Source organism: Rhipicephalus sanguineus, chromosome 11 (genome assembly GCF_013339695.2).
Source record: "Rhipicephalus sanguineus isolate Rsan-2018 chromosome 11, BIME_Rsan_1.4, whole genome shotgun sequence".
In the NCBI taxonomy this organism is placed as follows: domain Eukaryota; kingdom Metazoa; phylum Arthropoda; class Arachnida; order Ixodida; family Ixodidae; genus Rhipicephalus; species Rhipicephalus sanguineus.
Genome location: NC_051186.1, coordinates 216467 through 238839, shown reverse-complemented (window position 1 = coordinate 238839; position 22373 = coordinate 216467). Strand labels below are relative to the sequence as shown.

General features: G+C 44.9%; 1 protein-coding gene and 1 long non-coding RNA gene across 2 annotated transcripts; both read left to right on the top strand.

Moving 5' to 3' along the window:
* Positions 1-261: 261 nt before the first annotated feature.
* On the top strand, positions 262-10033 carry LOC119373355 (kunitz-type serine protease inhibitor A). Its single transcript, XM_037643380.1, has 4 exons — positions 262-387; positions 3908-4078; positions 8216-8407; positions 9891-10033. Exons 1-4 carry the CDS (start codon positions 330-332, stop codon positions 9995-9997), a joined length of 528 nt encoding a protein of 175 aa, XP_037499308.1. The 5' UTR covers positions 262-329; the 3' UTR covers positions 9998-10033.
* Positions 10034-15767: 5734 nt separating this feature from the next.
* LOC119374465 (uncharacterized) lies at positions 15768-21851 on the top strand. The gene is made up of 3 exons (XR_005180184.1): positions 15768-15859; positions 19111-19290; positions 21664-21851. It is a non-coding gene; the product is annotated as an uncharacterized LOC119374465 (long non-coding RNA).
* Positions 21852-22373: the final 522 nt, after the last annotated feature.

Sequence of the window (22373 nt, the reverse complement as noted above, 5' to 3'; positions counted from 1 at the left end):
AAACAAGGTGTGATCGCCTTTGAAAAATATTTTATCTTGGTAAATTTTGCTGCTTTCATTGGAAGAAAATCTTTTTCATTATTTGTTATTGTAAGAAGGCGCGCATTTTTACATTTAGTTGTACTTTACAGAGCTTTCAATGTGCGGAAAGGCATTGTAGACCTAAACAAAGAATATTGAACTGCTTCTTGGGATCACTTGTATGTACAATAGGTGGTTAGATAAAATATATATATATAGACTTTCTAATAGAACGGAGAGAAATGAGCACAGTGTTCTAGTAAGGAAAGTCAACTTTACTCCTGTTTTTCCTGAAGAAGCGTGCCGGAATGATCATTGAAGCCAGAACTTTGATACTCATTGCATCGTCGCTTTGTTTTGTCATTGGTAAGCTAGATGTGAATTTAGCTTCTCTGGGCGATTCGTATTTTATATGGCACAGCGTCAGACCTACCTTAGTGACGTCAAACCATGAGGTAAACAGTCCCATATAGAAAGTCAAATTTTATTCAGTGCCTAAAATTATAATTGATAAAAATAGATACGCAGCACGGATACACTCACATCTCATGTGTTTGTACGAACCAAGCAATTAGCAAAATATGAGCTTCTTCATTGTTCATTGGCTAATAATATTTCGACGGAGCTTTACACTGAATCATTGTTGTAGAGTTGTTCGTAAATATTTGGCGACCAAAACAAGACGCACGAAATGAGACTGCATAACTACGCGGAAAGATAACTACGAAGAATTTCTTATATAAAAGATACTAGCTATGTATACAGGCGTCACATCAGAAATATAATGTGAGCCCCTACACTCCTATAAAATGTTCTTTGAAAAGATTTTTTTTTTCAATTCATGAAGTTCACGCTGAAAGCACTTTGCTAGTTTCAAAACATATGTGGCCGAAATACCACCACAACTTCACAAAAGCGTAGGTTAGCAAGAAAAAAAATTCGGCAGATCCCACGCCTTGTGGAAAATGGTTTCATGCGAAGCAATCAGCGAGTGGTTCTGAGCCAAGCGTTACGAGGTAGATCGACGTGTTTTTGTAAGTTTAGTAGTTGTGTACATCGTGAGCTTACCAGGCACGTCAACAACACTGGCGTTTAAAGAGTAACTTATGGTCTGACGTAACGTCAGCACTTACGCTAGAGCCCATACGTCAGTATTATAGAAACGAAGTGCACTTTACGATGCGATGATGTGAATATCAGACGTAAGTTTCGTTAGCCTATTCTTCCGTGGTGGAGCAACGCTTCAATATAGCTCGCTGAAATCATAGCGACAAAATTGTAATGTTTGTTAGACTGCTACAAAAGCGGGGCCAAAACTGGAACCACATACGTTAACCTGGCCTCACGCCTGTATCGTAGGAGTACATATGTAGTGTTTTTTGCTGTGTTATCAAATTAGATTGCCAGCACCACAACCACAATTGGCGTTGCACCGACATTACGCCTGCATAGAGTGTGTTTTTTTTTTCCAAAGCAGCTTCTACACCTGGCGTGGCTCTATGATAGAATACCTGTTTGCCACGCAGAATGCTTGGGTTCAATTCATGCTGGGATTCTAATTTTTATTCTTTGGATTCGTCGTGTGAACACTGCCTATATCGGTTTTTTTAGCGCTCTCGCATTTAAATTACTGACTGTTCTCGCCGTTTCTGGGTAGATATAAACTGTCAATCACATGTAGTGCATACTCGTATACTGCGGCCCGTGGTAAACGGGTATGTGCCACACGTGTCCGGAGGAGAGGGTTTGAAGACGTACGCGAGAGGATTTATACATTAATCATGTCATGACCAGACATGATATTCGTGAAATCCTCTGGAACTTCCATGCCAATTTTGGTCTACACCAAGTTAAAGAGACGATCGCGAGAGCAGCCAGACGTGGGCGGCTTGATAGATAGATAGATAGATAGATAGATAGATAGATAGATAGATAGATAGATAGATAGATAGATAGATAGATAGATAGATAGATAGATAGATAGATAGATAGATAGATAGATAGATAGATAGATAGATAGATAGATTAGATAGATAGATAGATAGATAGATAGATAGATAGATAGATAGATAGATAGATAGATAGATAGATAGATAGATAGATAGATAGATAGATAGATAGATAGATAGATAGATAGATAGATAGATAGATAGATAGATAGATAGTGCTGACCCAAAGATCGCGGCGTCGCATTCCGGCCTCGGCGGCCGCATTTCGAGGCAGGCGAAACGCTAGAGGCCCATTTAGAAGTACTTAGATTTAGGTGCACGTTAAATGACCCCGTGTGATGGAAATTTCCAGAGGCCTCCACACGCTGCCTCATATTCATCCGTGGTATTGGAACGTAAAGCCCCAACAATTGTAATTATTATTACCGAAAGTGCATAAGATAGTGTACTTTTAGCCGTTGATATAAATGTATATTGCGTTATAAATATATACACTTCGTGTTCAAGTCCTTGTGAGAATACATAAGCACATTCTCACGGGGTGCGCTCATATTATCATTAAGCATTGTGTTTTATTTAACGATATAGGCAAGTGCAGACGCTATATTGAACAAGATCCATCCGTAGATGCATTTTTTACATATTTCTTTCAAATCGCTGCATGCGTTCATTCATACTCGAATAGATCAAATCTGACCCGCGACCGTGGGCTAATGGTTATAGTGCTCGATTGCTCACCCGAAAGCTCGGCCGCGGCGGCCGCATTTCCCACGGAGGCGGAAATGCTTGAGGCCCATGTGCATAGATTTAGGTGCATGTTAAAGGGGAACTCCGGGGATTTTCCGATATTCACCGATTTCAATTAAACTTTCAACATATGTTCTCATCGGTATCCTGATAATATGTGCCAAAATATACAACCATAGGTCATTTAGTTTTTTAGAAAACGAATTTTAAATTGGTAGCCAATTCTGGAATCACGCGTGTAAATGCGGGCGGCCCTGTGTACGTGACACATCGTTTCTACCCCCTCTTCTACCCCGCCTCACCCAGCAGATGGACGCTGCGCGCGCTTTTTTATTTGAGGCGACGACAACGCTAGCACAGTTGTTGCTTTTTGTTATTTGCATGTGGTAAAAAACAAGGGGTGGAGTCAGGTGTGTTGCTTTTCACGCGGTCGAAGAATGACTTCGTGACGTCATCGTGTACCTGGCTGAAGCAGCTCCCTATTTCGGTTTCGGTTTTGACACGTTGTTTATTGCTTATTTAAAATTATTGGCGGGTCTCACAACAAAATGAACCACCCTAGCTGTTACAAGACTGTTAATACTACATGAAAATGACATTATCTCAATATGGTCGAAAATGCACCGGCGTTCCCTTTTAAAGAAGCCCAGGTGGTCGAAATTTCCGGAGCCCTCCACGGGCCGCTCCACATGACCATATCATGGTCTTTTAGGACGTTAAACCCCAGCAATTATTGTTATTAGATCAAACCTGAGCACCTCTCGTACGTTGAAATTTCTTGACGAGTTTAAATGCAGAAGCACGTTGTTGAATAAATACAAATATACGTTGGTATCTTTCGAGTCTGGCTCATATTTTTTAGCGACGCACTGGTGGGGGACTTCAGTATACATTTACAATCTAGCTGGAGTCTCTTATCGCGAATCTAGATGACACGGGCCGCGTCGCAGTATGCTTCCACTGTACTGAAGCCACCTCGGCGGTGACCGAACCCTTGACTTCGGTAGAACAACTGCAGAACCCTTGATATCGGCAGAGCAACGCCGTAGCCAGGAAGTCACTGTCGGACGTTATTCTCTGGATCGCACAGGCCACCAGAGTGACAATCTGCCAAATAAACTTGATAGGATAAACTTAATTCTAGTTGATTTTCTACGAAATGGCTACTCATGACTTGTCATGTTTTCCAGGAATACCAAGGGGTTGCCTCATAGCACCACGTACTGGCCGATGTGGCCTAATTGCACCGCGTTGGTACTACAACGCCACCAGCAAGCGCTGCCGACCAGTTATGTGGGGAGGATGTGGATACGGAGGAAACGTATTTCGAACATCCACGGAATGCGAGGGAAAATGTGGTGGTGAGTTGCGGAAATAGTGTGCGATAACAAAAGTCTTGCTTTGTAGCCTTTTTGTGTCAAGTGATGGAATTATTGGTGTTTTATAAACTCTTGAAAATAATCAGTAGTGTCATATATGGTGCCATGTATTGATTATAAGTAAAAAAAAATCCGTCGTGTATCGGCAATAATTGTACATTGACAAGCAATAATTCACCGTAACGGCCTTGTTTGCCGAAATATTGTATACGTTGAACTTATTCTTCGGCTAAATCCTCTTTCCCTCCCTTTCCCCAAATTGATTCCTCTGAAATTCAGTCCTAGTGTGGTGCACAGCTATCCCAAAAAATTTTTAAGACGAGGCATCGAGGTATGTCCCCCCACAGTGCTTGTAAAGTCGACACCACCTCATCAGATACACCACGCTTCTCGGTAGGAGACGAACAAGGCTTTCAGAAGGGTAGGACCAACGCATGCGCAAGTCGTCTGAATTCGAGCACGAATCTCAACTGCCCGTACACTGTTCCACGCGCCCGCCATTTCACTTCTTGCTTCTTCTTTTCTGTGAACCGGCCCGTAAAGCAGACGACGCAATCATTTCGTACGGCGCGCATGCATCCGTGGCGAAATGCTGCAGAGTGAAGTCTGTGGCGTTAGCTTTCTATCATTAAGGAATATGTAGTAGCATATGTGGAAAGATGTTTATCGGCGCGCTGAACCGGGTATTTGCGGACCGGTCCTTAGCGTAGCGCAATGCTGAACTGCAGTTTAATGGTAAGACTGACTAAGCCGGTTCACTTGGCGAGGAACCTGATTAAGCGACGTATAAAGTTTGTTTTATTGAAGTAATATTACTCAGGCAGACATATATTGTTTAAAACCATTATGTTCAGGTGAGGTGCTTCGTTTTACTGCGGAGTACTGCAGCGAAAATAGTCACCAACCAGCGCACCTATGGATATAATTTACATGGTACGGTATGTTGGTAGAGTGGAGATAATGAGAACAGCATTTTGCGCAAGTTAGTAGTTGATAACTTCGGTAAGACTGCGCAGCGGAAAAGCACGGACAAGAGAGAAGAAGACACACCCAGCTCAATCTTTCAACTGAATTTATTGTGCCACTGAATCTGTTTATATTCGCAATGCCCACGAACTATAGGTGGCGCGCCGTGCTTTTCAAGATGGCGCCAGGAGGAGGGTCAACCCGTTTGTTAGCATAGGAACAGATAGTACGTGCGGACGTACGGCCCCGTGGCACTTTCACCGGATGAAGTCATGAGCTGTGCTGAATTGGATATGAGACTAAACTACTTTCCCAAACCATGGAAAGTGCTAAGTACTCGCCACCTAATTATTTGCTGCGGTGTGAAAGGTTATATTTCAGCTCTGTTACCGTGCATAACGATGCTTTGCGAAATCCTGTGCGTGCTACATAAAACTGCATGAACTAAAATTGACGTATGAGCAGAAAGGCACTCCGAGGTAGTACGTACCGAGCCAACGTTTATAGATACGTTGTACCGAGCCTGCCTTACGGATTTGCCGCAGTAGTAGGCCGCCAGCGAGTAGCGCCATCGCTGCTGCACGGGACCGCACGTTTAACATGGTGATACATAGTACGCCGTCGTCATTACTTGTGCAGTCGGGAACGCGGAGTTACGTCTTCAACGGAACACAAGCATTTAACTTCCCATTCAGTAGCGCTTGTGTCACAGACATGTTGAGACTCGCCGTGTGCAATTCACTTCACTCGCATGTTGCAGGCTCGATCAGCACGATCGAAACACGAATGTCGAATAGAATGCACACGTATCCTTTTCGCAACGTCGGCGAAGTTAGCCGAGAGGCGTGAATTGTGGCTGTGACTGCACGTTCCAACGCTTAACCATTTCGCTTCTCTGGTCGAGCTCGAGCGTGTTGGCGGCATGAGGCGCTCCATAATATCCACAATAATTGATACATGCAATGCACAACAGGAACTATGCTTTTATTTTGATCTCGCTCAAGGATATTATACATTAAATACAATCAAACTGACTTACGAGCGTGAAAGAACATTAACGCACGGGGGGACGTGAAGTGCAACTCGCTCCTCGTGAGTTAGCAGCTGATCGTTCACCGTCGCTGTCACTCTCGGTGCCTTCACAGTCTTCTACGTCCAGTGAAAAATCCTCGTCGTCAAGATGGTTTCTTTCAACATCACTGCTGAAGCAATCTGAAGAATTTCCTCCGCCGAACAACTTCGACCACTCCGCGTCACCACGTTTACAATTAGAGAGACGTCTGGGCGCGGAGAACATTTCGCTCTCAGATCGGTCAACGAGCAAATCGCTTGCAGTGTGCTGCCACCTATCAACAAACGTACAAAAACAAGCGGCGCAGTGCTGGCTATGAAACCTATGAAACACTGGCGAAGGACGGCGTGGAAAGCGTTCGCTACACGAAAGGCGTGGGAGCAGACGCGTCCTCATATGATTGAAACGTCGCTCGCACGATTAGTAAGAACACTTTGCTGACAAAGGATAGAGGAATATTTTAATGTATCGACAATTTGAGATCGCTCAGTCTTACAGGAGCACATCGCGAGCCGGCGCGACCTCCCGCGTACAGTGTTATGGGATTAATGCACTACAAGAAACACTGACCAATGCTATATACAAGTAAAACAGGGTGAGCTTCAACTGAATATGTCAGACGATAACATTTAACTAACCTACGTGGCTACAGAAAGCCTCGCGAAGCTGATAGTATGCGTAGGCTGTGGGCTAGCATTGAAAGCGCGAGTCGCCACGTATTTTCACGAAAACATCGCGCCTCGCAAGAACGAATCAGATTTCTCGTGTCACGGAGGGCCCGGTTTGTTCACTGATGCAGGGAACATGCCAAGTCCTAGTGTTCCTTCCTTGCCATCGCGTTAACACTGAGGTTAGCACAGCCGAACAAGGGAGCGACTGCGTAGTGCTGCCATTTTGTCGTCTACTAAGCCTCCTCGAGAGGACGCTCCTGAATTCCGCTTGGTGGCGCGACAGTCTATGGGCATTGCGAATACTGACACAGTGTATATTGCGCATACGTGTAGATGGACGCAATTGCACATGCGCGTACACTGAATAAAACAGACAGTTAAGAGTCGGAAGATACCGTCGCCAAGAAGACAACTTCTTTGTCGGTGAAGGCAAGTCATTGCGAACTAACACACATGACACCCAATTCCACAATCGCCTCAGACTTTGTGACTTCGCGAATTAGCTGCGTTCTACCTGGGGATAAAATTGTGCAAAGATTAAAGGAAGGTACACAGCCTGAATCTCGACAGTGAAAAGCTAAAAAACCACCCGTGCCATTTCTTACATTATTGTGGTGTTCATTATTGGGCAAACCGGGCGGTGCCTTAATGACCGGCTCCGTGAACAACATACTAATGTAAGACATGACACCGGTGGTTTCGTCTTCACGGGCCCTCACCGGCAAAGAACTTGTCTTCTTGGCGACGGCATCTTCCACCTCGTAACTGTCTGGTTTACTCAATGTACGCATGTTCATGCAGGCAATTTCATATGCAATTCCGTCCATGCACACGCATGCGTAATGTATACTGTGTCAGTATATAAACAGATCCAGTGGCACAAATCCAGGTGAAAGTTTGCGCTGGGTGTGCCTTCTTCTATGTTGTGCGTGTTTTTCCGGGTGAGAGCTGCTCGAAAGTGTTAGATAGATCAAACAGGCCTAAAAAGGTATTTAGGTATAATTGCCTATTTAGGCGTGCAAAAAAATTGATAGAGCGATGGCGAGCCGCAAGACCACGGGCAAGCGTTGCTATATAGTGCTGGAAAAATTGGTTTATTCTTTAGAAGCTCGAAAGGGCCTCCTTGGAATTCTACGGAGGCCTATGGCGTCCTCCCCTTCAAATGGTTTGTGGGACGCGCTGTCATTTAAAACGTTACGATTACGCATCACTTAGACAATTTCCAAAGGATATTGTGTGTATATTTTTTTTTCTAGTTAACTTTTCTATTGAAACATTTTTTTCTGAACATCATTCCAAAAAGGAAAGCGATAGGTGAAGTTACAGTGACAAATACTACAGAGTGCATGCGTAAGATACCTCGGGGTCGCAAGTTTTGTTTTACTTATTAAATATGTGCCATTCTTACAGGTTCTTATCAAGCGAACGCCGACCGTTGCCTTATTGTCCCACGAAATCATAACTGCAGCCATGACAAACCTTCGGTTTTAATGTGGAGCTTTCACATGAGATCTATGACCTGCATTGCTTCATATTTCAATGGCTGTGACGGAAATAAAAATCTCTTCAGGACCTGTAAGATATGCTACAAGGAGTGCTTGCGTAAGTGAAAAGAAGGCTTAGTCATGCCGAAAAGTTTATATTCTCTTTCGTGCACCGTTAAAATCCTTCCTCAAATCTTCTTACCGCTAATTTTGTAGTATACAGTCAATAACTGAAAGCTCCGAAAGGCAATCTGAGACAGCTGGCAAGGAAGACGCAGGCACGTCAACCACGCTGTTTACATGTGCTTAGCAATTTGTTGTGGAGGGAGGGGCAACACGCCTTTATGCTATGTATTCTAAGTAAATAATACAGCGCAAAGCAAATGTGTGAAATAGCTTGTATAGAAAATAACGTGATACTGAATAACTATTTTGGTGTAATAGACAGATTTCGGCATCGCAGGTGAAATTTCAGTATGAAAACTTGTACAAGGTGCGTCAGGTTCACCTTTCAAAGACACCAAGTACAACATGCATGTCTGGGTCTTAGTATGGTATTACTCATGCTTTGGCAAATATTATCGAATAAGTAACGCTTGCTATCTTTGTGACATTTTTTTGTGGTGCTCTTTGAAACGTGCTTTACCTGCCTTCTATCTTCTCGCCGATACGCCTTTCATTTTCCCTTTGGTAGATTATGTGCGATCAACTCGGAATCCATACACACAGGTCGATAACTAGAAATTAGAAGGAATCGTTGAGAAGGCGGCAGCCGGTTTTACATATTATTTCTATGGCTGAACGTCACTGCTGTAGTAGTATTTAAACAAAGAGTGTTTTCTTGCAGTCAGTTGAAAGACAGTATAGCACCAGGATGCCTATAGTATTTTCTAATACATAGCGGGTTTTCGCACTCAGTTACGTCCATCCTGCACCATAAAGCCTGCCATGGCTGCTGAATTCGTGACATTGAACGTTTATGCACCCTAGCAGCGGACTGTAACGCAAGAGACTGAAAGACCAAACAAATTTCATCTCCAACTGCAGTACTCATCGCTAAAGCTTTTTAAAAAATAAATTACTCAAGAAAAATGCAGAGTAGCATACATTTGCTTCTTTTGTAAAAGAAAAGCAGGTAACAGTGGAGAACATGGTGCCAGAACAAATGTGAGCCTCTTGAACAAGCGCGGAAATGGAGTCCCGAACACTGTTTTTTTTCTATCCTGTCGTTTCTCAAGTGTGAACGTAGCCTTTAGCTGGTTTTCGCTACACTTCGTCAGCGTTGTCTCGCGCTGCTTGCAACAAAATATGATAGGCCGCCATAGCGGCCGCTGAAATGATTTTTTCGAGACTAGTCTACAGGCCTTTTTTCGCAACTATCCCAAGTTTGCCACAAATTAAAATTACCTAACTCTAAGATGAACAAAACTAAGATATACAAAATTTCTTGCAATTATTGTGTAGTGCAGGTTCTGATGTCTTTAACCGATATTATTTATTATTTTAAGAATGGATCAACTACGGAAGTTCAGACAATACCTACGAGCGTACGTCGATTACAATTACAATAACTATCTCACCATTACTTTTATTCATTTCAGTTCACACAACGAGGGTGCAAGTCTGCACCGATAATCCACCAAGAAGAGAGCCTAGCCCACAACGTTATAAACCTGGAACAGTTATAGAGAAAAGACCAAAGCTCTAAAGGAGAATAAATTACCCCGACAGAAATTTGGGGAAAAGTGTCTTTTGGTGCTGCCACATTTGCTTACGCATAATTACGATAAAAATGATTTCGCAAAAAATTTTATTTGCCGTGGTAGCATGTTTAGTTATTTGATTGAAATAACCCGGTCGAGCACTTCTCTCAACGTAATAGCATTAAAACAAAGAATGTGAATACCAATTATATATTTTTGCACTCTCATCGTGCATAGAATACAAACTAAAACAAAGATAATTACCTTATTTCTAAGTCTGGCAGTCTCATGCCGCCAACTTCCCATAGGGTTGGTGTAGTCACAATGAATACTTTGATGGTTCTGCCGAGTACCAGGCCGAAAGTGCACTTGTACCTATTTGGTACCCGGCGGCAGCAATTAGTAGGTACCCGGCGGCAGCAATTCTCTGTCTCCCATAGCAGCGGCGGATGCTCGACTATTTTTGCAATGCTCTGGTGAGTTAAGGCTCGGCCAGAGGGCTTTTACCGAACCTTATGGGGCCGCCTTACGAGGACAGTACCCAACAAGAACCGAGCGCCAGGTCTGTGTACACCTCTACCCTTTAAGAAAAAGCGGTGTGTTTCCGGTCGACAATCGGATTCGAACCCGGCACCACCACATTGGAAGCGGACGCTCTACCATGTAGCCACCGCTGCGAGGTAAGGAAAATTGAATAGCTTTTATAAGTCAGGAACGTTGAGCTGCCTAACAATAGTTGAAATCGAACAGTAACTCATGCAACAGCTTGTCTAACAATCAAAACTTGTCGTATATGAATGTTGGTAAAGCCAAAATTTTCCCATGACTATTTCTGTTATTTTATAGGAGCAACTTCTTTCCCTACCAGCGTTTTTACTTACGCATATCTAGCCGTCATTAAAAGAGGATGAGAAGTGGGCAAGTGTGCAGAAAATAGCAAAACTGAAATATGAGTGCTTGAAAAATCAAGGAAAACGAAAACAGTGTTTGGCACAGGAAAAGAAAACGTGGGAGGGCCAAGCGCACGAAAGAAAGGTACCAAGCGCGATGCTAAAAGTAAGGAATTAGGTTGTTAACGTGATGCCGCAGGCGTACCAGTTCCATTGTTTTCGGTTATCGTCTCTTCGTTCCGCTCGCACCATCTTCGAGTATGTGCGGCCACGTACCCTTCCACTCGCGATCACTCTATTGCGGTCGACGGCTAAGAAAACCTCCGCATTAGAAAGGGAAACACTTTTATTGCGATAGCAATTATATGGACAGTCTCGGCTACTTTTTGCAGCCCCCGTCATGCACCGTATATGTATAAGTATGTATATATATAGAAGTACCAAAGAAATATAATTCAGAAAAATGCTTCCGAAGAGCGGATTCCAGCCAGCGACCTCTGTCTCCGCAGCGCGTGGCGCTAACCAATACGCCACAAAGCGCAGATCCTTCAGGTATCTAAGGGCGAGCGTTATATACACACCCTTTACCGCTGGTACGACTCAGACACGGCAGGCGCTTATAACCGTTTCTTCATTACCAGCGAGATGGCGCGAGGAGCGCAACGGGCGCGTTTAAATGTCGTCGGCCAGCTCGATCGCTTCTTCTAATATTTGCGCAGGGAGAACCTTGTCCTTCCGCTGTCTGCTCGTGCGGTAGTTGCTGCCGGGGGGCAGATGTTTTTGCAGCGTAGCAGCGCGTCCATCACGGGCTGCTTTTCTTGCTATCGCATTCATTGGTTCGCCCTTGCGGCGAAACTGTGATTTTTCAACGATATCTCGAATTGAGAACTACAAGATCGTGTATATGACAGCAGAATCGCTGATAAGTACAACATCCCGCACTGTAAAAATAAGTACGGCTTGGAAATGATATAACATTTTTTTCGTAGAGTACTGCATGACTACCTAGAATGTTAGATTGACATGTCCGAAATTTACCAAACTAGACATGTTATTGGCTAGTTGAAACGAGTCATTATACCTCTAACATTAACAAATATTTACTCTTGAAAAGCGCGACATGGTAATATATATTGCCAGGATTCTGTTCGGTACTTGTGGAGTAGTTTCCTGGTACTTTCTTCTCTGTCGACGCAATGTAGTAACACGCAATGGGTCGCGTGTCCGGCAACGTAAATGTACCAGGTCATCTAGTCGGAAACAGAGAACCGCGTGGTGGCCGAGAGAATGCGCATTGTGAGTGAAAGGCGGTTTTCCGTCGCGTTTCCTACAACTGAACCGAAGCTTCGGGCGCTCAGCCATGCTTGTTTCACTTGTGGAAATGATTGATCATTGTTTGTCATGTTCTTGAGATAGTATCGTTTGAACTTTGCGTGTCAACGCAATACGGAAAGTACCATATCTTACGAACACTTGGTAATAAGGTACGGCCCTTAATTCCGCAGGCGATAGCGTGCTACTGAATGTGCCTTCTTCGTCTTTGTTACGAGTTTTCTCTGGTTTCTCGCATCTAAAGATCAGCCAACTGGCCCAGCTTTTCATGATTCTTCATTCCACACGTTCACTGTGAACCGGATATATAATTTATTACTGACGCAAGTCTTTCAGCGAAATCTTTTATTAAAATTTTGTAGTCTACATGAACGGCGGCAGTGTTTCCGTGAAAACGGCCGTCCGTTCGTGTGGTGCTATAATGCTACACGAACGAGCTTTGACACCACGCCTGTCAACTCTTTTAGGGGGGAGTACATAAATACAGGAAATGAACATATAAAAACAAAGAAGAAAAAATGTCGCCCGCATCTTCCCACGGGGGGAACTCGGGTAAATGCGTCGCAGAGTGGTGGGGGTATCGCGTGAATGTTGCGTAATTGGGTTTCGCAGAAGCGTCGCGCTGCCCGAGTGATGGATCCGCTGCTCGACGTTCACGAACGGTTGCTGCTTCTCGAGCACGACGTTCAGGATCCACAGCCCGTCGTTGCCGTTTCGCAGCTGTTTCTCGTTCCCCGAGTGAAGGATCCGCAGCCCCTCGTTGCCGTCTCGCAGCAGCTTCTCGTGCACGAAGTTCCGGGTCCGCAGCTCGCTTCAAACGCTTGCGTTCAGCGTCGTATGCTCGTCTCTGCGCAGCCTTGTCTTCTGCGTTGCTTGCTGTTGTTTACGCCGACGACAGTGAGGATGGGGTAACGTTGCCTTCGACGAGTGGTGGGACGCTGATTGAAGGTACTGTTCCTTCCATCCCATCTACTTGAGTCAAGCAAAGCGTCAAGTCAAGCGAATGCCTACTAAAGACGCCCTTGGCTGAATTACGAACGCGCGCTCCGCCGCTTATAAACACACCACCCGCGTACGATCGAGAGGAGGGAGGGACGAAGAGAAGGGAGGGAGGGAGAGGATAGGCCTGCTGCCGGCACGAGACGTGCCGAGCATGAGCAGTGGGGGTGTGGACGGCGGCCGACGCCGCAGGTGCGACTAAGAAATGCTCCGCATTTGAAAATAGTAAACAATCCCAACAGCTCTTCTTTGGGAATTGTATGAGTGATGGGCAAGCGCAGAGCTTTATTGTAGTATACGTCCGTCCCTAGAATGCTGTTTTCGGACAGCATCGTCATGGCATTTTTCATTTTCTAGCTAGCGTTCGCCATCATCAGAAAAGGCCCTGAAGATGGTGACCCGAGAACTCCTAAATTATTCGAGTAGGGCATTAACTTTCCGAAGCGTAAAGTCTGGTTTATAACCATCCACGCCGGCGTTGCGTATTCACCTAGACAAGACGTACATTCCAGTACCACGAAATTCAACAAAGCCTTCATAGTAAGTTTTCTGCTTTTGTATTTCACCGCGGGCACAGCGTATTCATGTGCTTCGGATATATTCACAATCTTCATACGTGGGTGTTAAGATGGTCAACGTTGGACTATGAGGACCCGGTTCAAGATACATTATAACCGGAAAATTCGTTGTTTTGCGCAATTACTTATGTATAGCAGTGATCGTCTGACGTGGCAGAGGGACGGACAAAATGTTTTCTCGTCGAGTCGGTATAGAAATATTTACGCAATTAACATGCGAATGCCGCAGTGTGAAACAGAAATGGTTAGCCTCCCTGCTGTTCTTCTGTTCCTATTCTCTCTCTCTCATATACACAAGGCCTGTCAGTAGTATCGAGCGCATTGCCGGCATGGCGCCTTAAGCAACCTTAGCAACGTATTTCGTTGGTGCCAGTGGGCTCGTCCTGAAGCTTCCAGCCAGTGAGTACAGCAATGGAGTGAATTTGGTGCTTCTCTACTTTGCACCAAGACATGCACTAACTTGTTAACGTGGGCTGGCTCTTGCATACTAGAAGAACTGGGGTAAAAGGGCAAGGACAGAACAAGTAGACTGAAGCAAACGCAGCGCTTCGTTTGTCTCAGTCTGTTTGTTCCGGCCTTGCGCTGTTACCCAGTTCATCAAACATTGTACTTTCGCGGAATGCTCTTACCATGGCCATTATCCAAGCTACATGCGCGCAGTTCGTAAGAGGGTAAAAGTATGATGCGCCACCAAACTGAAATCATTTGCGTTTCTATTTACTGAGGCTACAGGCAAAACAAACCGGACCGAAATCATATATATAACGCCGTCATCAACCTAATGTACCTTGTTATGCACCCTCGTTTACGTTTTCTTGATAAAATGGTATGTTTGTGTTATAAGTAACAGAGTGTCATATTTAGATAAAGTTTTACACCGCTAGGAAATACTTATTAAAACGTTGTTGATGTTAAGCTGCATATGCAGAGATTTCCCGAATTTGAAAGATTGCCGACTTTTCATATGATAAAGAATGAATATGGCAGCTATTTTTCGGCAACTGGTACTTATATACGGCTCATAACTTAGAGCATACCTTTCAAAATATATTATATGAGGGCTCCTCATCCGATAATGCATTGTTTTTTTGCTTTTTTGTGGCACAAACTGCAGCTTATGGAGCGGGCACATATCAAGTATAACCTCTTCGTTAACTGCGTCCAGGTTCGTAGACATCACAGCAAACTGCTGAGTGTCATTTAAAATGCGCGCCTTTATTGGTCACAGTGTACTTTACCCATACTCCAAGACAGAGCAGCAGAAGTCAAATATAGTGGTGGGTGTGCACGCAACAGTTAACGACGGTGAGCAGCCCGCGCTGTGTGAGGCAGCTACTAGTACATGAATTTTCGCAATTTATATCGTTTTGTTCTTAAAATATACTGTGAAACCAACCGAAACCAAACAGCGTATTTATGCGTTTAAATTTTTTAAATGCAATGTCACCTTTTGAGCAGACCTGTTTTTAACATTTGAAAATGAATATTTTGTCGCAACGTTTTTTTTTTCTTTGCACTTGTGATACTGCTTGAAACAAAATTTTGCAAAACGTATCCCTTTCTCCAGCCCGCAAGTAGTTTCGGTATTGAAGATGATAAGTGTAGGCTCTTTGTTAAGTTGGCATGCAGGTGGCTGGAAGTTTTTTTTTTTTATTATTTGTCCTTTGCGACAATAAGCCTTCAGTCGTGAGTCCGCGCTCCTATTGTAGTGACTGTCCCTGTGTTTGTAACATTGCATTGTTGATAAAATATGCATCATCGTACCATGCATGTGCTAAATATATTTCCATTGGTCAAAAGATTTTCTAAATAAAGAAAGCAAATGATTCGCAATATACACTCCATAAAGGGACAAAAATAAATAAAGGTGTGAAGATGCTCGCATCATTTTACGGTAGACTATGCGCGAGAGAAATAGCAAAGAATAGCGTTTAATGCAATGTAAAGAAACTGGGACAATGGAGTAAAACGAGCAGTCTGCCGCTGCTATTTCTCAACAAGACCGCTGAAATGGTTTTTGAAAGCAGGACTTTCGTGCTCATATTTCCATTAATTTGCCACGTGGTTGGTAAGTGGAATATGCACTTCATTTCAGCAGGAGCGTTCTATTTGATAACGCATACAGATTTAATTTTGTAAACGCAAGCGACTCGTTAAAAACGCCAGTTACGAACATATCTCAATATTCCAGTGTGCTAAATTTCATTCGTTCTCCAAATATAGGGCATTGAAGTTAATAAATCTGTGGCACAAACACGCTGACATCTGATACCATTCTGTGTCTGAACCAAGCATCCTCACCCATCATAGTTATTGCAATCCTGGACGGGCAAATTTGCGACGCGTTGTGGGAACGAAGCAGAAGAGGAAGCGGACGAAGCGAGCGCGTACCGCTTCATGATGATGATAATTCCTGTTCGCACTACCCGGCGCAACAAAAAGCTCAAAGAGCTCAGCTCTTAAAAAAATGTTGCTGCTTAGCCACAGTTTTCGCGGTTTACTCGCAATGCAGGAGGCGTAGTGGAGACCAAGAAACCGCCAGAAGATCTGCCGCAAAAACTTGATTTGTGATCGCTGATTGGAAGAAATAAGCTGTGCTCGTGTTCTTAAAAAAGGCTGAAGCGCTGTAAAAAATCACTTTGGAGCGTGTATTGATACTTTGGCCCCTTCTGAATTGGAAAACCATTGTGAGAGCTCTGAAAAGTGAAGGCGCACAGCACTTTTGGCAGAAAACAGCGGCTTCGGCAGCAGGGTTTCTTGAGATGCCGAACGAATGCGGTGACATCGTTATTGCTATGTCCCGTCATCTGCAACAGCAGCAATTTTGAAGCGTGGGCTCCGCAGTTCGCTTCGGCAACGGCACCCAGGCGGAGCTCGACACAGAGGCCATGGTCGAATACACGAAAGACACATGTTCACGTTGCGCTCGGCTGTTTGTCGTTATGGCAGATACTGTAAACCAGCTGCAGAGCTAGTCTATACCTATTTGAGCCTCCTGAACATAAACAGCGCTCTCGTAGTTCAGATCAGCGAGCTGCGGGAACATTCCTTAGATGTGTAGCGCGAGTCCGCCAAAAAACCGAAGATGGTATGCGTTTCCACGCCCACAGATTCGGCGTGCACGCTTGGGCGGAGCGAGACAAACTGTTCTTTCGCCTATTCTAAAGTTCCTGCATCGTAAGCCGACGAAAAATTATGACATTGTCGACAATAATGTCGGTCCTTGTTAACCACGAAGTTTTACCAAATTATAAAACCACTTCGATTCCAAGGCGAGGGACCGTATTTGGATAAGACGTACGTGCTTCGATTTAGGTGCACGAAGGGGTTAAAATTAATTCTGGACTTCCCCACAGCGGCATGTGTTAGTCATATAGCAATAGGAAGAATGGCAGTCGTTGAACAACGTACAGCATAGATTGTGACAATATGTCTGTTCTGACAAATAAAGTCCCAGCATTTTTAACACGAAAAAGTTTTATGCCAAGGTCCACCAAATACTTCCGTTACCGGTTATGACGTTCATAAAATGGACGCCAACGGGTGAGAAAGAAAAAAAAATTACACCATCTCCCGCTAAAGGGAACCACGAGGCGATGCGAAGCCGGAGCACTTGCACAATCGCGTTCCATTGGCGATCGGCCTCGTCGCAAAGGCACCCAGAGAACCAGAAACCCTCTCCTCAAAACCCGCTTCTGGAGCCGGCAAGCAGCAACAACCGGGAGGAATGCTGTACACAGCAGGACAGAAATTGGCCGCGTATATGCGTGCTTGTGGCCGAAATGTCGCCGAAAGACGACAGATTAGCGCTGCGTGAGATATGGGCGCCATCTGGCAATACGTCGGGAAACATGTGTTTGTGCACATAGCCTCCGAGATGGCGGGCGCGCGGCGGGTTTCGCTCCAGCCATCCCGGAGGCCTTTTTGTGCAGAGGGTACGGAGGAGGTTCTTTCCGTTCTTTCCGGAGGAGGGCGTTCGTCTGCGTGCATATCGCATTTTCAGCGCAGCCGCATTGTCAGCGCAGCTTAAGAAACTAAGGTCTTTGTAAATACGTATCTATGTATTTTCTATTAAAGGAACACACTACCTAATACTTACCTAGTGATGTTGCGCCTCATATGTGCGTAATGTTTGCTTTTTGACCAAAAATGCACACAAGTATGAACCTTGTCAGCAGTACAAGATGGCCCTTCGGCAAGTGGTTCAACTTTGGCCGGGTGGCTGAAAAGGGTGACAGACAAAGTTTAAGTTCCCCAAGCAAGACTATCGTCTTTAAAACCCGTTCGCGCCCCCACAGCAGGAGAGTGAGACAAGCAGCCGGGCCTCAGACGTCCCCCCCCCCTGGAAGCACACCGCGCCGCCTTCCTGCTCCCCCGCCGACTCTCCTGCGGGCAGCAGCCAAGAGGAAAGCCGCTTGGCCGGTTCGCCTCCTGCGCATGCGTAGTGTGAGTGCGGAATAGCACATTGCAGGACATACCCCCGAGCAAGAGATGTCTCGCATCTAAAACAAGAAAAAGACCCGCCGCTGGGAATCGAACCCACGACGTTGCGGCCGCGATGGTAAGCGCCCGAAGCCAAACCAACTAAGCTATCTTGGCAGCTGCTGGACTCTTGACGAACGCGCCTTATATCTTTCACATATTCTCTCGCGCACGGCGCTCTCTGTTGGCGGTGTAGATATGCAGTGCGGAGTGGGGGCGGTGCCGCCGTCTGTGAGAGGTGAAAAGGAGTAATGAGTCACGATCCACACTTACTAACGCTTACTGCGAGATTGCGCGCGATATCAGAGGTCATGGTTAAGGCGTCTCGATACCAGCGAGGGACACTGGCCACGCTGGCGTCGCCGAGACACCCTACACGCCGTTACGCTCTTTGCCTTTCGCTTCGTGTCAGCTTCCACCAGCTCATTGGAATAGTGCAGCTTTCACATGCAACAACGCGATTTCTCCGCCGCCGAATGTTTCGATTGTGACAGCACCGACTAACAAAACTCCTGCAATACGCGTTGCAGAAAAGATATGCGTTGCAGAACGGACATGATTTCGACGGGAGAATGTCGTGCCTTGGCGGAGCAAGACAGAGGCCAGCGGGACGCACGCGTTTGCGGCTCTGGCTACGAACCTCTACGAACTGGGCATCAGCATGGGTGTATCCATGGCAAACAGCGCTATAGCTGCCAAAAACGAATAGACATTGTACAAGCTCTCATATATCACTACACAATAAGGACTACTTCTGTGTAGACACGTTTCACTTTCGTGTTATGCCGATTCCTATGACGGAGGGATCAGCCATGTTCTTTTTTTCTTGCTTCTTAGGTACTGGAATAATACCGAAGGGTTGCCATGTAAGGCCGGACATGGAAAAATGCGGTTCGACTGTGCCGCGTTGGTTCTTCAACGCCACCAGCGAAACTTGCCAACCTATTTTGTGGAGGCATTGCGGATACAAGGGAAACCTGTTTAAAAGATCTAGTGAATGTGAGGAAGGATGCGGTCGTAAGTTGACAAAAATCTGCATTAAAATGGTAATTGGGCTAGTAAGTACGAGTTGAATGAACACACAGCTATTTAGCGCTTTCAGAACAAAGAAACTGGTGAAAGAAACAGGCATGACGCTAATATTACGCTCCGTCCTGCCTGTTTACATCACCTTGTTCCTTGTTCTTCATGCCCTAGTTTCATGACAAAAAAAAAACTAAACAGTAACAATTTTACTAAACAGTAACAAACAGTAAACACTAGTGGATACTAGTGTTTCGGGTCAAAAGTTACTGTTAACTGATGCTCTTCCGAATAAAAACAGTAGCATATTAGACGAAGTCTGCTGCATCGCGTTTCTTAGGCAATATACGCACCTGCGTAGCTGCACACTTTGCTGTCTTGTGGTTGGTGATGATGAGGAGAGTTATGAGTTATTATTTTTGTAATGGGTGTGAAGCTTGAAACCACCCACTCGTTGCGCACTTCACATGCTCTGACGCCTGTTGCAATTCTACTCTTGTGCCACACAGTATTGCATCTGTTAAAGCGTTTCCTCGATAGTATAGAGACCTCGACTGTATAGGATTGCATAGGGCAAAATTAATAGGGGCAGGGAAGACACGCACAAACGCAGACTAGTAACTAGTTGCTCGTCTGCGCTTGTGCGTGTCTGCCCTGTCGCTGTTTATTTTGCGCAGTTTCTCGTAGTATAAAACGTTATGTTTTATATTTGTCTGCTTCTATTTTCCTTCTTTTCCTTCGTTAAAGGACACTGGTATTGGAAATAAGCAACTGACAAAGACATCTCCTGCGCTTTCCTGTCAGATTAAGGCTTCTAACGCTGACGAATCAGCTTATTTTGTTGTTCAGGTTGCGCGGCATACCATATCATATCTCATGCTTCAAGGGGCTCTTAGCCTGAACGGCGCAATAGGGAATGTTGCCTTGGTTTACATAATAACTTGAATGGTAACAGACCCTACGTCTCCAATTTTTCTTACGTAAGCGACATCGTTCAGTATTGTGGCCACACTGACCACGGGCACCACGTTTCAGCTCATATTGGGCGTGACTGTACACAGTCTACATGTAAGTACCTGACGGCCGCACTCGTTTGCTTCACACAGCAGCGGTTGAATCGGAACTGTTCCACAATGGCCACAGTGGGTTGACAGGTGCATCGTAATCGATCTTTTGGAAATACGTATCTTGCTTCCTGTCGACATGCAAGCCTTTACAAAGACTGAGCAACAATCAAAATGACCCGTGCACTTATAAAAAAACCAATCGACCTGTCAAGGCACGTGAATAAATCCGATTACTCTTCGCGCAGGAGCGAATGCTCAACACTTGTGCCACGAGTGAACTGATATATCTAGTTTTGAAATGTTTAAAAAGTCGGAGCTCTTTAAGCTCGGCAAAACACCGTGCCGCACCGACAACAAAATATCATCATCATGAACAAAGCGTGCTCCCTTCCTACTCTTCCTGCTATGCTGGTTCGCTCCCCGAACATGTGCGCCCGGCGCGCCCTCTCCAGTGGCGCCGATTTGTCAGGTGTGGGATGCAATAACCTAGATAGGCGAGAGAACAAGCACAGAGAGAGAGAGAGGGGGAGATACAGGACGAACGAGATAGAAATAAAGCAAGAGAAAGAAAGGAAAGAAAGACACAAATTAAGGCAGGTTCGCACTAGCCGCGCCAATCCCTAGGGAGCGCCGAGCTGGGCGGAGAGGGTAAAGCAAATGGCATAGCCTTATATAGTACAGTGTAGCAAGGGGACCGGAAATGAGAGTGAGGGGGAGGAGGACTGATGTAAGGGTGGCGAGAAGGGAAAAGGGGATGTGAGAGGGTAAACCATAGCATAGCCATGCACATTTAGTATAGCAAGGGGTCGGTAAGATAAGTTAGGGTTAGGAGTAGAGATGTGTGGGTTAGAAAGAAGGAAAGGAGGAGAGAGGGAAATATAAGAAGAGGTAAAGAAAGAAAAAGGATGTAAAAATAAAATGATAGATGAAAGAAAGAAGAAAGAGGAAGAAGATGATGAAGAAAGTTGAAGAAACAACTCAATCTGCGTTCGCAAGCTCGTGGTGCTTGCTTGCCAGCTCTGCTCTTTACTCAGATTTCATAGGCGTGGAAGAATTATAAACTTCTTTTGCGAGTATCAATCATTGAAAGAAAGTAAACCTTGCACACTGGATACCACTGCGGCAATATATAATTTGTAGTATTTTTTTAGCATGGCCTTGGTAAAAAGGCCACCTTAGTGGAATGTTGCAAATAGGAAAATGACAAGTTACCTTATAATTTTCAAGCGCTGGATAGTTCATATGTAAAAATGTTTTGCGGCCGAATGAAGTGCGCGCTTCATACGTTCTGTTCTCGCAGGGTTTTACCAGCCGGTTAATGATCCTTGCCTCAAGTTTCCACGAGGACAGTACCACAACCACACAAAAGGCCTTACTTCAACGTGGAGCTTTCACCTCGGGAGTGGAATCTGCATTGTTACTCATTATGATGGTCACAGTGGAAGCAAAAATTTCTTCAAGACCTGTAATATATGTTTCAAGACATGTTTGCGTAAGTGACACAAGTTCGTCATGACGACGTTCATACGTAGGAGGGCTTTGTGTGCCCCAATCTCGTACATTTTCTTTCCACGATAGTTCTCCAGTATAGGCATGATAGTAAAATGGCATAATTGCAACTCCCGAAAGCAAGCATCACATTGTAAAAGTAGGTCAGAGAAGGGCATCATATCTGTAATCTGTTAGTGGAAGAAAAGATATTGCCACGCACGATTTTTTTGCTATGTTTATGTAATTGGTCCGTTACACGTATAATCACTATCACTGTTTTGCGCGAAGCGCACCCGAATATCTGGGAACCTTCCAGATTATTTCAGAATCTTCTTATAGGCTTGAACGCGCAAACGCGGACACTTTAGTTCATTCTGGAACTAACGCGGCCACCAGGAATGAGGCTGGAATGTTCGATGCCGCATGTATAAATGCCGACACGCCATACCGCAGAGCAGATTATCGACGGCCGATGCTCTGTTCACCGCTAGCAGTATACAGCGTGTATCGCTTCCTTAC